Source organism: Oreochromis niloticus, linkage group LG12, assembly GCF_001858045.2.
Source record: "Oreochromis niloticus isolate F11D_XX linkage group LG12, O_niloticus_UMD_NMBU, whole genome shotgun sequence".
NCBI classification, from domain to species: Eukaryota; Metazoa; Chordata; class Actinopteri; order Cichliformes; family Cichlidae; genus Oreochromis; species Oreochromis niloticus.
In genome coordinates, this window is record NC_031977.2 from 13,185,533 (window position 1) to 13,200,897 (window position 15,365).

General features: G+C 39.9%; 1 protein-coding gene across 1 annotated transcript; it reads left to right on the plus strand.

The window, feature by feature from the left end:
• The first annotated feature begins 54 nt into the window (after positions 1-54).
• On the plus strand, positions 55-12,923 carry LOC100709805 (glycerol-3-phosphate acyltransferase 4). Its single transcript, XM_003452655.2, has 13 exons — positions 55-251; positions 1,040-1,691; positions 3,953-4,022; positions 4,120-4,420; positions 5,757-5,831; positions 5,924-6,013; positions 8,062-8,155; positions 8,296-8,411; positions 8,620-8,675; positions 8,775-8,860; positions 8,953-9,081; positions 9,893-9,972; positions 11,549-12,923. Exons 2-13 carry the CDS (start codon positions 1,524-1,526, stop codon positions 11,655-11,657), a joined length of 1,374 nt encoding a protein of 457 aa, XP_003452703.1. The 5' UTR covers positions 55-251; positions 1,040-1,523; the 3' UTR covers positions 11,658-12,923.
• The last annotated feature ends 2,442 nt before the right edge of the window (positions 12,924-15,365 follow it).

Sequence of the window (15,365 nt, forward strand, 5' to 3'; positions counted from 1 at the left end):
TTAGAAAAAATAAAATCCCAATAAAGTATTCAACTGTAATAGCGTACTTGTACCACCAGAGGTCAGCACCGCTCGGTGGTGATATGGGGGCGGTGGGTCGGCAGGAGTTGGTCGTTTCAGTGATCCTCGAGCCGCCAGCTGTACGCTTGTGCTGTCCGACGGGTGGAGTTTGGCTGCAGTCCACAAGACAAAGACAAAGTGATGGGGGACGGAGCGCTGCTGTACCGGAGCCGGACTTAACGTGACTGAAGGTTGGTTAACTGTGAAGCCTTTTAAGCCTCGTGTAGTTTTGTTGTTAGGATAATTACTGGAAACACATCAAGTCCTCGTACCGAATTCAAGCTGGTAACTGAAAGGCTGTCTTAGCGAAGCATGAACTACCGGACAGCATCGTGGAGGACTGAGCTGAGCGCAAGCAGGCTAACGTTAGCAAAACGAGGCGATGCACACAAGGAGGCAAATTTGAGCCTCACTGTTAGCTCAGAGGCGAGAAGCTAACTTTATCCTTGGCTTCTTGTCATCAGTGTGCGTTCAGGAGTCTTTGAGTTTCGCAACCGAGCTTTTGCTTATATCGCTTTAATAGCCTCCTCGGGGTTGAGAGGCGGCCAAATTGTCCTAGAAAGCGTCTATAGCCGTTAAATAATGCATGAGCCGCGCTAATCCGAAGTGTTTTGTTTTTTTTTAAATTCAGGACGGAGCCTGTCGTTAGCCGCCCGGCTGCAGCATCAGCAGCTGGTACGAGAAGGGCCTCTAAGCTAACGTTATCGTTGCACCCCAGCCCATAACCGTAACATTTAAAGTTATCTGCTCCTTAGCAGAAAATAGGTGGGCGCTAACCTTATAAAGACCAGTGGCGTTTATTTATGTTCACGTTAGCATTAAGTTTGTACACCGGTATATGTAATATGTACTGAGCAGGCGCTGACACAAGGACACGTTGTCTGTCTTGCGTTATTAAATTACACAGACAGCAATCCGACCAAAGAGGTTTTAGGACTGAGACACAGCTGGTCCTGATCATGTGTTTACATCTTTCCAGGCCTTTGTGACTCCTGCCGAGCTCCCGGATCTTCACCACACAAGAAAAACCACCTGCTGTACCCAGCTGTTTTTGTCCCAGTGTTTACATCTCTTCCGCCAGTGGGAGGCATTTCTCAAACCGCAGAAAACCTCTGCAACAAGGGACAGGCAGTTTTTTTTGCACACCTGCCTTAAAGAATTGTTCCCCCTTTTTTTCCCGGAACTCTTTTCAGCTCAGTTTCAGAATCCAGTTTGAGGTGAATCTACTGAAATACTTAACACTGCCCAAGAGGGCAACAACAAGATGGTCACCTGTATTTGTAATAATTCGCAGTTCAATGCAAGGAGAAGCTCCACCCCCTAGTTATCTTGATGAAGGCCTTTTTCTGACAAAAAGGTAAAGGCCACTTGGGGCCTGGAGGTGAAGACCTGCACCTCTTTTCACATCTGCTCAGTCCTGGGATTTTACACTGTTTTTGAACTGAACCCATCCGACTTCAAAGATGGAACTCTTCTTCAATCCTTTTGATAACTTGGTGTGTATCCTGCTGGGCATCTCCTTCACCGTGTGGTTCACCCTGCTGCTGGTCTTCATTATTGTGCCTGCCATCTTTGGGGTGTCCTTTGGTATCCGGCGTCTTTACATGAAAACACTGTTAAAGGTCTTTGAGGTAAGAGCTTGCTACCTCGTGACTCAAAGTTTATTGCAGTCTGATGTGCTGTGGCAATCATAAATGTTGTGGATAAAGGTGTGTTTGTGCTTTTGTACAGTTGACAGTTAAAATGATTGCCTCTGCTGCCGAGCACAATGGCAAGGACATAAAAGTTGCTAGCGTTGTTCCCCAAATGTGTCATTAAAATTTTATCTTAGTTGTAAAAAGGAAATAAGTTGTAGAAAACAGCGATTGTTCACTGGCACGTCTCCAGCTTTATTTGTGCCTTTAACAACTGACCAGTATGCATTGCATTGTCTGACTGATAGAGATCAACACCACAGCCACAGGATATTCTTCCCTTGTTATGCAAGTTTAGAAAACAGTGGTTGTCAGTAAGTATTGTCTCTGCTTACTGAATTGATGTCGTTACTTTAAAGATATGCGTTTGAACTCCTAATAATGGCACGGTGCATCAGCTGCTCTGCCCAGTTGTGTCACTAGTAAAGCAGTCATTACTTTCCATCATGTACCTCTGAGAGCAGAACTTGTGCCAGAAATAAATGAACCACTGGGAGATAATCAGATGTTCTTAGCTCATGATTCAAGGAGCAGCAGTGAGATTTCCAGAAAAGAACAGATAGGACCGAGAGCGTGCAAGGCGGAGAATGAAGATGTAGCACATGGATTTGGTTCACTAGGTTTGATGGAAATAAAAACATGAATCCTGGCATCTTTGTGTATAGACAGTTTTAACTAAAAACCTAAAATGATGCTTTGTTTTGCAGTTACTTGCCTGAAGAATTTGCTTTACTGTTAACCAATCGGTGTATAAATGGCAATACTTCATAAGATATGTATATATAGCAGTTAGGACCTTATCGCTCACATGCAGCTCTGGAGCTACATGCTGCAAAGCAGCTGCTTTATTTTGGTCCTCATCTTTTTACTAGAAGGAGGCGCTCTCTGTTTACTCTTGCAGTCACCACTGACAACTGCAGCTGCATTTTCATATGATGACTCAGTAAGACAACTTGTCACGACACGGTTTAAAGGTACCTGTAAAAGAAAACAAAATTTAAAAAAGTGACAAACCTTGGTTGACTAGTGTTGCTTGTATCAGATTTGACTAATGATGGCTTGTGTAGAGCCTTCATTACTAGAGTTAATGTTAATCGTTACTGTAAAACAAAGTTCTTTTTTGGAAATTTAATAAAACATCTTAATTATCCAGCCTAAATAAAGGTGTTTAGGTTTTTTTGTGATTTAGAGCCAAAAGTTTGAAAGTTTGCGAGATCTCCAGCCACCAAGCATTCCAGTCCTCTTGACTAATTTGAGTTTTGCAGACTTTCATTCCTTACTGTGTTTGAGTACTTAAAAACATGCATTTTGTTCCAGTGTCAGTTGATTTTTCTTATGATTGATGCAGAAAACCCTCAAAGTTGCCAAAATTCTGCACTGTGGAGTCTGAGGCTGTAGGCACAGGTGAAACTAATCTGGCACAACCCGGTTAATCATTTCCTGATATTTTCTTACCCCCCCACCACCAAACACACACACACAAACATGTTGTTTTCCAGCTTAGGAGAACACTGCGTTCTTTGATGCTCTTCATTTAGTTTTTATCTCAGCTAGCACAGCGTACGTAAATGAGTAGATGTTTGCATCATAGGAAATATTTTTGACATTTATTGCAGTATAATACATGTTAAACAGGGAGAAGTCTGCATTTTAGTGTTTCTGCTGGCACAGATAAGTCAGAAAAATTGGAGAAGTACTACACACGGAAATCCTTTTTTTTTCTTCTTTTTTTTGAATAAGCAAACATTTGGTGTCTGAAGATAAGCATGATATACTTGAACAACACTGGGGAGTTTGCCATTTTTAATCATTTGTGCAAAAAGGAAAAACAATAGATGTAATATTTCTTTTTGTGGGAAAAGTTCATCCATATTGCCTCTTGAGGGGAAATCAGTATCGGATGTTGGCTTGCTTAAAAGTTTGACCATTTGTCCATATAAGATTGCTTCTGCCGCCAGATGTTTGACATTTCTTTCATGTAATGTAATGTTGCAATGATGATTGAATGCAAGGCTTAGACCTCTCTTTGAAAAAACTCTGATAACCAGTGCACACATGTTTTCATTTTAGATACCTTTAGGCCAGGGTGTGGAGAATATTTGTGCACCTCTCCAGAATGGACTGGGATTTTTTTATTTCTCAAACATTTTGCGTCTCTTTCCAAATGTAGACCCATTTCTTTCTTTGTTTCTTTCTAGTGGGCCACACTTAGGATAGAGAGAGGAGCAAAAGAAAAGAATCACCTCCTGTACAAACCCTATTCAAATGGTAGGATCATTGTGTTTTCTTGGAAATATTTGTTCAAAAGATGTATTTGTTTTAGAGGTGAGTATTGTTGACTTTCTGTCTGTCTCAACTATTCCAGCTATCATTGCCAAGGAGCCAACCTCCTTGGAGGAGGAGATCAAGGAGATCCGGCGGAGTGGCAGCAATAAAGACCTGGACTCAGCCACCGAGTTTGAGTTATCTGACATTTTCTATTTTGCCCGGCGAGGAGTGGAAAGCATCATGGATGATGAAGTGACCAAGCGGTTTAGTGCTGAGGAGCTGGAGTCCTGGAATCTGCTGACCCGCAGCAACTATAATTTCCACTATATCAGCCTGAGGCTGACTGTCCTATGGGGGCTGGGCCTGCTGATCCGCTATGGTTTCCTGCTGCCTCTCAGGTATTAGCTGAACTTTCAAGAGTCACAGGCAAAAGCCCTCAGCACAGTTGCTGCTTTTGAAATACCAAAAACATGGATACACACAATACATTATCCCCTCCTGTACAAATAGGCACTGGTATAACCTTGACACAAATGCTTATGCTAGCATAAAAATCTGAGGAATTTAGTTTGAATACTTTTCCATATTTTAGCCTGTCGCAAACGCTCATCGTTATGTAACAACTTGTGTATGTAACATACTAATAATCTTCCTCCCTAGCATGTATGTTTGTATCTTCTGTCATATGACTCTATCTAAATAGTCAAATAAAAAGTTGCAAATGTACCACCTGTAGGTCAAACCAGCCTCACAATCGATGCTTCCAGTAGGGATATTTCAGAAAGGTCGGGTACACCCTCGATAGGTCTTTAGGCCGTCACAGCATTAACACACATGCAGATTAAGTGTTTGCACACCATCCCGTGGGTGTGTGGTTTGACTGTGGCAAAACCACAGATGATCAGTTCAAACCCAGGACTTTCTAGGTGTGATGCAGCAGTCCTGCCCAGCTGAGCGATGATAGAACACTTTTTTTCTGATATTGAGTTCTTCAGTTTTAACAGACTGTCCCAGGGTATGTTACTAAAGTTTCACATTTATGTTTTAACCACATGCAAGTCTAATGGGTTACTCAGTTTCGTGTGGTTACGTGACATGGGAACTTGCCGTTACATAACTAAAGACGCCACATACAGAGATCCTGTACGAGGCTCATCTTAGAAAGGCACAGGGATGGTGACTCAGTGCTAAGCGTGGCTGGCTCATTTCCAGTTGCCAGTGGGGAGACAAATCAGGCCACCGCTGCACAGACACCCTCCCTTCTAGTCTCCTGTCAAGCTAATAGATTCTCTCTTTCAGCCTTTGTCCAATTGAATATTGGCTTTGCTCATGACACTGTGAAACCTTCAGCTCCCTTATATTTTTCTTAATCCCCACACAATATAATCAGCACCTTTTCCAGCCCTGGATGATTGGTTCATCCAGATTAAGTCGACGCGTCGGCCAGCTTAACCGTCGCCTAATATGTCCTTCTGCAGGTTCTGCAGTCTTGTCTGAGACAGTGGAGTGTAGAGGAGGGCGTGACACTTTGAGTTGATGGCAAGAATCTTACACTACTGGATATTAATCGTGCTTTTTACATGAGCTCTTCAAAGTGAAAGCATGTGGTTCAGAAGAAAGCTTTTTAAGTAATATATCTGCATGTTAATGTCCATACAAAGACTAATTAATAAAACCAAAACAACTACAGTGTTCTGTTGTAAAGCTCTGAATTGTCCTGTCTCCTTCTATCAGGGTCACTCTTGCCTTCACTGGTGTAGGTCTGCTTGTGTTCCTCACCTCTGTTGTTGGGCTGCTGCCAAATGGAAGGTACAACTGATCTGATCGTTACGACTTTGACTGTATCAAAAGTATCAGATCAGCCCTGCAGACATGTTAATCCTGCTGTGTACTCTTTCCAGGATGAAAAATTTTCTGAGTGAGAAAGTCCATTTGATGTGCTACAGAATATGCGTCAGAGCTTTGACTGCCATTATAACCTACCATGACAGGTAAGGACCTACACTGTTTTCCCACATAACCACCAAGTCATGTGACTGTTTTATTCCATTGGTCAACCACTGGAAGTGTTTACTTGACATTGCTCATTTAATTGCATAATTTCTTGCGTCAGAAGCACATTACCTGTGGGAATGATGGCAACAGAGATGGCAGAAGCTAATTAATTATCCCTTCAAGGCTCGTGGCAGAGTGATTTCTGAATGCAAGCCTTTGTATTATTTTAAAGAAATAATATCATTTCTATAAAGGTTTAAACAATTTGTTTCAAAGGCTAGAGTTTGTGCTTGCTGTCATTTCCACTGGCTGTTTTTCCATTTTTTGGATCAGTGTCCTGTCATAAAGGACAGGATGATGGGTGGTGCATCTGCTGGTTGATTGCTTCACAGTGTTTCTCAACATTTTGGTTAATTTCCCAATTTTTTTTCATCCTTGCTCTTTAATGGCATACGCCCTGATAAGTTATATTGATTGATGTGTTATTATAATTTCTGTTCGCACTTAAAAAGAAATTGCATGAAGCCAGAGTTGTAACGGTGCAAAAGTCTGTCCGAAAAGTGTAACAGTGCTGCTGGTGATTATTGACTTCCCTGAAAAAAATCAAATTGCAATTCGATAGCGCTGAGAGCTATTTACTTTTTCATTGTCAAGGGGAAAACTACGTTTGACAAAAAGAAATACCCCCAAAAATTGCAAAATGTCAGCAGTCAGTTTTAAAAATGCTGTTGTAAATTTAATGCGTTTGGGGTTCTTTCCCACACTTTGGGCAATGAGCATGTCAAGATTTAAGCTTTGGTTCGAAGCTATCATAAACCTAGAAGGATACAATAATCCCAACCATGCAGCGGTTGCACTGCTTGTTCACATGGTCTCATTATTTTGCCTTTGAGAAACATAAGGCTCAGCAGACATCTTGTCCTGAGGGGAAAGGTGTCAGATTACATAATGACAGATGAGTTATGTTCAGAGAGCAGAAGCCATGGTGTTAACAACTGAAATCTGTGCATATAGTGTGTGAGTATGAAAGGAAGGGTGTCTGTAGCCAGACTCAAGACTTTCTGAATTAATTTTCACCGCAGCAGTCATTCTGATGCAAGATGAAGTACAGAAGTCGGCAACAGATGCTCACGAAACCATTGTGAGCTCAACCAAACTTTCCAATTTTTTACATAAAACATGTTTAGAGCCAAGGAATGTGTTTCATGTACCATTACTGATTCATTTAGATTTGGGTTTGAGAGATTTATTAAGTGATGCAAGAAATAATTGAAATCTAATTTTTTTTTTTTTCGCAAGAACGTTGGAGGAACAAAACGTGAGAGAGGATCAAAAGGGTTGCACATGCAAACGGATGTGAAGGAGGAAGTTGATACTCACATTGTGCACTCTCTAGCAGCTGGTGTTTTCTTGTCAGTGCCAAGTGTATTGGAGGCTTGAAGGAATTTGAAATAATCAGCTGGCATTTTTAGTGATATTTGTTACATTTCTGAAAGAAAATGTGTCCAGATATGCTTTCACCTGCAGAACAATGGTGGTTTCTTGTTGAAATGAGAATATAAATTCAGATTCTGTTGAGAGATACGAGTTGAAGTCAAGTCAGTACTTGTTTGACATTTGTTGATTGGACTGATGCACATTAGGTACTCGTAGGTGAGCCAGAGCTGTAGCTTTGAGTGTCTGTTGGGCCTAGCCTGTTGTAACATGTATTCCTCCCCAGTCTGGTTCTAAAAATACTCAAGTGATACAGTAAGCAATGTTCTCTCCCTATTTAAGATGGAAACTCTATCTGTGGAATGTGGTCTTAGCTGTCAGATCCTCCATGCTCAGGGGGTCGCACATTTCAACATGGACAGCATGGGTTGCTTTGTTTTCACCAGAAAAGAGGGTGGGAGGCACTGCACCAAATCATACCAAAATTTCTATTAAGCATGGTTTTGCATTTGATTTTGGACTAAGTGTATTTTAACAGTTGCTTACCCCCACACTTCATAATCTTTATTAAGTCCCATCATAATTTAATTGTTGTTTTCCCCTTTTCTAGTGAGAATAAACCCAAAAATGGAGGCATCTGTGTCGCTAACCACACTTCACCAATTGATGTCATCATCCTGGCAAGCGATGGCTGTTATGCTATGGTAACTATACTGTTTCCTGGCACAAAATGTTGAAAAGAACAAAACCTTTACGTTGGTCACTTCTTCTACTGCAGGTATTTGTTGGAGTGGCAACTCTCCCAGAAATAGATGTGTTGCTATCTTTGTGTTTGTGTTGTTAGGTTGGACAAATCCATGGTGGCTTGATGGGGGTCATTCAGAGATCCATGGTCAAAGCTTGTCCACACATTTGGTTTGAACGCTCAGAAGTAAAAGACAGACATCTTGTGGCCAAAAGGTAGCATTACAATCTGTGTTTAGTGATATTTTTTGTACGTTTTTATGACGTTTCACCTTTTTATAAATTATTCCATGGTATGTTTTTGGATCATTCAAAGTAGAACTTCAAATTGGAATAAGTCTAATCAAATTTTTGTTTTAATAGTCTTTAAAAATGATCTCTTTAGAAATCTTTTGCATTAACCTGCAGAATTCTTTCATTACAGATTGAGCGACCATGTAGAAGATAAATCTAAACTGCCTATCCTCATTTTCCCAGAAGGTGAGCTCTGAGTGACATCATTAAAATCATATAGTTATCTAACTGCAAGTTTCATTTTATCTTACATAAACCTTGTCTTTTATAAATTCTTATTTCAAGGTACCTGCATTAACAACACATCGGTTATGATGTTTAAGAAGGGCAGTTTTGAAATCGGTGCCACAGTCTACCCTGTGGCTATTAAGGTAAAGTTTTTTGTTCTAGTTTTTAACCATAGTCTTGTCCACAGTAACACATGTACTGATTAATCATTTTGGTGTGTGCCTGATCCTCGTAGTATGATCCCCGCTTTGGAGATGCTTTCTGGAATAGCAGCAAGTTCGGGATGGTCAGCTACCTTTTGCGTATGATGAGCAGCTGGGCCATCGTCTGCAGCGTGTGGTACCTTCCTCCCATGTCTAGAGAGGTGAGCCTCAACTCAAGGCATCTCAACAAAGAGAAGCTTTCTTGTTTTTTTTGTTTTGTTTTGTTTTTTTTCATATATTGAGAGCACATTGTTTAAAATCCATATACTTGTAATGGATTTTTTGATCTTGATTTATTAAATTTTATTTTGACCAGTCGTCCTCAAAATTTGACTAGCAGGACCTGCAGTGACAATAACAGAACATGCGTTTCAGCTGTAGACCCTCTGTATTGTCTTGTCGCCCTGTTTATAAATTCCTACAATGAGATTAATGCCAAAGTTTTGATGGTATAAATTTTCAAGGCTTTATACTTTTAAAACTGTTTAGACAAGGGCAACAAAACATGAGGGGAATAAAATACCTAGTGAAACATCTCAGCATTAATTATCTTAACTGGCAACAGGTCATTAACATTGATTATGCAAAGAACATCTCAGAGAAGCAAAGTCTTTGAGAAATAAAGCAAGATTCAGAAATGCTGCTAACTCACTTATTTAAGATCGACTGAAATGAAACATAAATCTGTCCGGTGACCTGACCAATCAAAATCTATTCATTCATTCATTGTGTACATAGTCTTAAAGAGCTAAAAAGAGCAACCATCAGCGCACAACTCAAAAACCAGCATCCTCCATGGTATGTGGTGTATTAGTGCATATTGCATGAGCATGTGCTGCATGGCATTGCTACAGATGCTGCCACTCAGATCTCCTTCAGTAAGACAAAATGACAAGATTTTAGCAGCAATGCTGTCGATTATTTATGACCGCTTGCTTACCAGAGTCGTATTTATGTTTGTCCTCTCAACAGGAGGGAGAGGATGCAGTACAGTTCGCAAATCGTGTTAAAGCAGCCATAGCAAGGCAAGGAGGACTAGTCGATCTCTTGTGGTAAGATAACACTCTTCCATTTTCACATACACACTCGGTGAAGGACAAGGCATGAAAACCGTGTAACCATTCATACCAGACACTGGATCATAGAAAAGCACAAGTGTAACCAAAAGCAATAACAAAACCTTATAAAATAAAAGTTTTTTCTGTCAGTCACATACATAATCATTGCACCAGCTCACTGGAGCTCTTAACCAAATTCATCCATCATTAATGTGGCTTTCCTGCTATGAGACATGAAAATACCTGCCTGATTTAACCTGCCAGTAATTTAATGTTACATGTACTGTAGTCCCACACAGATCATTTTAAATGTCTAAAAATATACTAGATTTTGTTTACTGCGTTTCAGCTGCATCCATTAGTTTCCATGAAATGCATTGAGCAAACTGATGCAACCTAATAACACTGCTTTCCTTTCTTTTTATGAACTATGAACTGCTGAAACTTCCTTTAGTTACTACAGCTTTTTAGGCTGCCATCTGAATTACAGCTTATCTGCTTGTTACATGATGATGTCCCTTTTGCTTCCCTGTCCTCCTGTGGCGTTTGTTTAGACTCTTGTCTTTTTAATGTATTGTAATACTTTTTTTAGGTAACATAAACAAGCCCCTAAGAATAATCCGTGGCCGTTGTCAGTTTGTCTGGCTTTTTATTAGCACTGGTTATGTGCAGCACGCCTTTAAGCTCAGTTTTTATCTACTGTATCTACAGCCCCTGGGCTCATGGCTTGCCAGATACCAAATATTTTAACGCATCAGAAAAGAATCCCTCTCAGGCTGACTAAGATTTCAGTGGGAACCTGAAGCCTAGCCAAACTTCAGTAACACTACAAACATTGCTACTCCCAAAAAGTTGATTCTGTTCATCTGGACATGGCGTTTTTTAGTGGGAGAAACATTTCATCACTCAGAATCCGAACAAAATCAACTTTTGGGGATTTCCTTACTTGGATGATTGAGCATGCAGACAAACATTGCTGCTGTTTTGTCCTGAGTGACAACAGATCTGTCACTTTCTTTCTTTCTTTTTTAACTTTCAGAACATGATTTATCATTTTTTGATGGAGAGTATATTAAGCTAACTTCTTACTCTGTTAAACAACATATATCCCCTTTTTCATGGATGTTAAACTTTTTTTGTAACACCAGGGTGAACTCCCACACTCATCATTTTATTGGCGCTGCAAGAATTTGGACTGTTGTTACTCTCAGTGATGCCACAGTGTTTGTTTGATTTCTGGGAAATGAAGAAGAGTTTGACATCATCAGCTATTTCTGGGTCCAGACTTATGAAGCTGATTGGCTCTAAAAGGCCAATCAACCTATAATTTAATTATTCTTACCAATTTCATGGAGACATTATTATATTCAATTAATTTTTCATAGTTGCGTATTTGCTTCCTCATCGTACCATTTGGTTGCCATTTTTTTTACAGAATAAGAATTTATTACAGTATTGCCATTTATGATAAAGTTTAAGTTTATATTTTTTACATTTTAATTGCTTTGGTAGAAACTAATCAGTAGAACATGTGTGGCTACATTGTTTACTAACTCAAGCTCTTTTATAGGGATGGAGGACTGAAAAGAGCAAAGGTTAAAGATACCTTTAAGGAAGAGCAGCAGAAGCTGTACAGTAAAATGCTGGTTGGCACCCAGGAGGACCGCAGCCGCTCCTGAAGGACCTTTATGGAGATGGACTGATTCAAAGCTGGGCACCTCTTACTGATTAGGCGATCAGCAGCGGTCCTTTTCTGTCGGAGCCCCTGGACTGGAAAATTCTGTCCCTGATGTCAAAAGTACTCCATTTGGCTTCCTCGGTCACTGCCTCAGCCTGGCATGTTAAGTTTGCTTCGCTGTTACGGGTCATTCTGAGTCTGCTGCCCTGTGTTGGAATAGCTTGACCGAAGCCTCGCTTGCATTAGAAATGAAGCAACAGAGTCTTCCTTGGTGGCAGTCTTTAAGGAAAAGTGTTTATTTTGTTTGTTTGTTTGTTTGTTTTTTCATTTAATAGTTTAATCTTTTTTTTTTAAGATTTTACAGTCATGTTTTTAAGTTATGTTTCAGTTTCAGACTTGATTATACCCGGGGTGTATAAAAGAGTTATTGTAGATAAAAACTCAGTTGTTCTAAAGCTTGGGTTTTTTCATGACCGGCTTGTACCCTTGATTCAGGGCACAGTGCCAGATTTTGTTACATTTCAAATATTTTTATGGGCTTTTTTCCAAGATGAAAAACAGACTTGTATTTTAAGCATTGAGTTTTACATTAAGACTTGTATCAACACATGGTCACTGTAGGAGCTGCGCTTGAGACGTGTTCCTGATATGCTGTCTGTGATTTCTTTTCTTTTTTTTCTCCTCTCTCCACTGAATGTGCAAGTGCTCACATTATGAAGTGGAAAATGTGCACCCACAGTTACTCTGATGGAAGTTTGTAGATTTAGACACCTATTCCTCTTCCAGCTAATAATGTATAACTGGAAAAAAAAGGGATTATTAGGAATTTCTTCAGCATTGTTCCTGTAAGGCTTGTGTCACGCAGGTAACGATGTAAAATCATAACAGTGGGTCTCTTCACTAAACGCATAGATATAATGGCAAATAGCCAAAACATACTCATACTAATACACCTTTTAAAAAGACATCTGTTCATTGACTTCCTGCCATTGCAGTGAACATGTTGGCTAGTTTATTTTAAGTAAACTCTAAAAGCTATTGTGTTTATCTGCCCCACCTCACCAATGACCTTTTTCCTAACTTAGCAGCCTCAAGGAGGTTTCATGAACAGACTGCAGCTTTACTTTGAACTCAAGAAACTTGGTGGACGGCCTCATTGGTTTCTCCCTGGGACCTTTATCTCACTGGTCTGCTGTTATCAGGGATAGTCGTTTAGATTATGTCAAATCATTTCATAAAAATAATAAATGTTCAAGAATGTTCACTACTTTTGACTTTGTTTTTCACTATATCTAAAGTATTGCCTTGACTTGCTGTTGTTTTCTGTCTTTCTGGATAGTTTTTCGTAGTGGGCACCATGTCCTCCAGTCTGGCATCAAGATTGGGATCTTTATTTTTCTAGCACTGTATTTTTGCATGTATTCCCTATCAGGGATCAGTGCTAAGGATCAGTGCATGAATGTACAGCACATCTGAAAAGATTTCAACATGTGAATACCTGAGATGCTTATGCGTGACCTTAAACAAGCCTTTCAACCTTGAAAACCCTCCAATGTGGTTGATTTAAAATAACTCTGCAAAGGCGAGTGGGCCAAAGTTCCTTAACGGTGATTTGAAAGACATTGCCAGTAATCACATACACTTGATTGCAGTTCGTGCTGCCAAAAGTGGCAAAACAAGTTATAAGGTTTACACAATCACTCTGTCACACAGAGCCAGATAGGTTTGGGTAGATTTTATCCCTTAATTTATTAAGTCACGATTTTAAAACTGCATTGTGTTTTGTCATTATCATTGCCTCATATTAAATATTTTTTGACAATCTGACACATGTAACTGTGACAACTAAATAAAGAATAAACCAGAAAGGGGGCAAATATTTGCCGAGTTTCAGCACACAGTAGAGTCAGATGTCAGAAGCTCACTTTTAGTCTGATACCTGCTCATGATGTGCGTCCGAATGACTAAAGCATTTATTCTTAAAAGTGCTGATAATTTTTTTTTTATAGGGGATAAAACAAAAGACAGACCTGTTTTAAAGTAGACTTAATAAGAATTTTGAACGCATAAAAATATCAAAACCTTTTGATCTCATGGGTGTGTCAATTGAAAGACAATGAACATCAGCTATTTCTAGGTCCAGTCTTATGAAGCTGATTGGCTCTACAAAGCCAAACAACCTATAATTTAATTATTAGGTTATTCTTACCAATTATGTGGAAACATTATTATATTCGATTCATTTTTCATAGTTGAGTATTTGCTTCCTCGTACCATTTGGTTGCCATTTTTTACAGAATAAGAATTTATTGCAGTATTGCAATTTATGATAAAGTTTATATTGTTTACATTTTAATTGCTTGGGTAGAAACTAACATGTAGAACATGTGTGGCTACATTGTTTATGAATTCAAGCTCTTTTATACGGATGGAGAACTGAAAAGGGCAAAGGTTAAAGATACCTGTGAAGAAGAGCAGCAGAAGCTGTACAGTAAAATGCTGGTTGGCACCCAGGAGGACAGAATCAAATTTTAGATTATTGAAACTTGACAAAATGTGGAAAACTTGACAGTTCAGTTTTATTTATAAATCACAACAACAGTCGCCTCAAAGCACTTTACATTGTGCCCCCTATAAGGAAGCACTTGGTGTCAGTGGGAATGAAAACCCCCCTTTTAACAGGAAGAAACCTCTAGCAGGACCAGGCTCAGGGAAGGACAGCCATCTGCCATGAGGGGAGGAAGACAGGACAAAGACGCACTGTGGAAGTGAGACAGAGATGAACAACAACCACAAGGTCTGAAACCTTTCACAGTGTACTGTACTGCCTCATTCAAGAATCCATGGCTGTCACGGCTGCAATAAACCACTTCTTCCTCCTTTCAGTGAGGCGTCCTTCCAAACCATTTGATTGCAATAGCTTCAAGTGGATTTGTTGATGCGGGTAAATAAAGCACACAGTGCTTGGAGGATGAGAAGAAAGAGGAAGCAGAGAGCGGCTTTCGGTTGTGTAACCCATGCCTTGGTTGAGCAGCTCACTAACAACATTACGGAGTGCCAGAGTCCAAGCCCCTGCTGCATGGCACACATCTATCTACTCCAAATAAGTCTTTTATAGCTTCTGGCTCCACTGGATACTAAGGATGGGGAAATGTTGTTATGCTGCTGTGGTGATGAAAAGATACTGGAGAAGGCGGGCTTTTCTAAAGAAAAATGACTAAAGTGGAAGTCATGCATCTGTTGGCACAGGACTGCAAATTACAGTGTAGTTAATGGTGATAGCAGCAGGGTATAATCACTGATCATACAGCTAAGGGGAAGTGAGGTTAAGGCAAGATGTACCTGTTATATAATTTGATTGTGCGCTGAAGAAACGCAACCTGCCCCAAAAGAAGTGCTACACAGGGAGAAGATGACTAACTTCCTGTTTTGTGTCTTTAGACAACGAGACTGTGGTACGCTGATTTGCGAGTTTAAAATCCTTTAAAGTCCTTTTTTTTTCAACAACAACAACTTTATGTGGTGTATAAATTACATGTTAGGTTATAACACCTCACAAATCATTGTTGTAATAATGTAATGCTCAGTGTGGTTAAGGGGGGGTTGCGGTTAGTAAAAGCTAGCTGTTTAGTACAGCAAGTCATGTATGTATGTAAAGGTTTCTGTGACATTCAAATGCTGTGAGATTATCTCCAGGTGATTTTATTAT

Excerpts from the sequence above, each read along its gene's own strand:
- LOC100709805 (XM_003452655.2), top strand. The coding sequence starts at position 1,524 with ATGGAACTCTTCTTCAATCCTTTTGATAACTTGGTGTGTATCCTGCTG. Across the intron at positions 1,692-3,952 it reads CACTGTTAAAGGTCTTTGAG|TGGGCCACACTTAGGATAGA; the intron begins GTAAGAGCTTGC and ends GTTTCTTTCTAG. Across the intron at positions 8,412-8,619 it reads AGACATCTTGTGGCCAAAAG|ATTGAGCGACCATGTAGAAG; the intron begins GTAGCATTACAA and ends CTTTCATTACAG.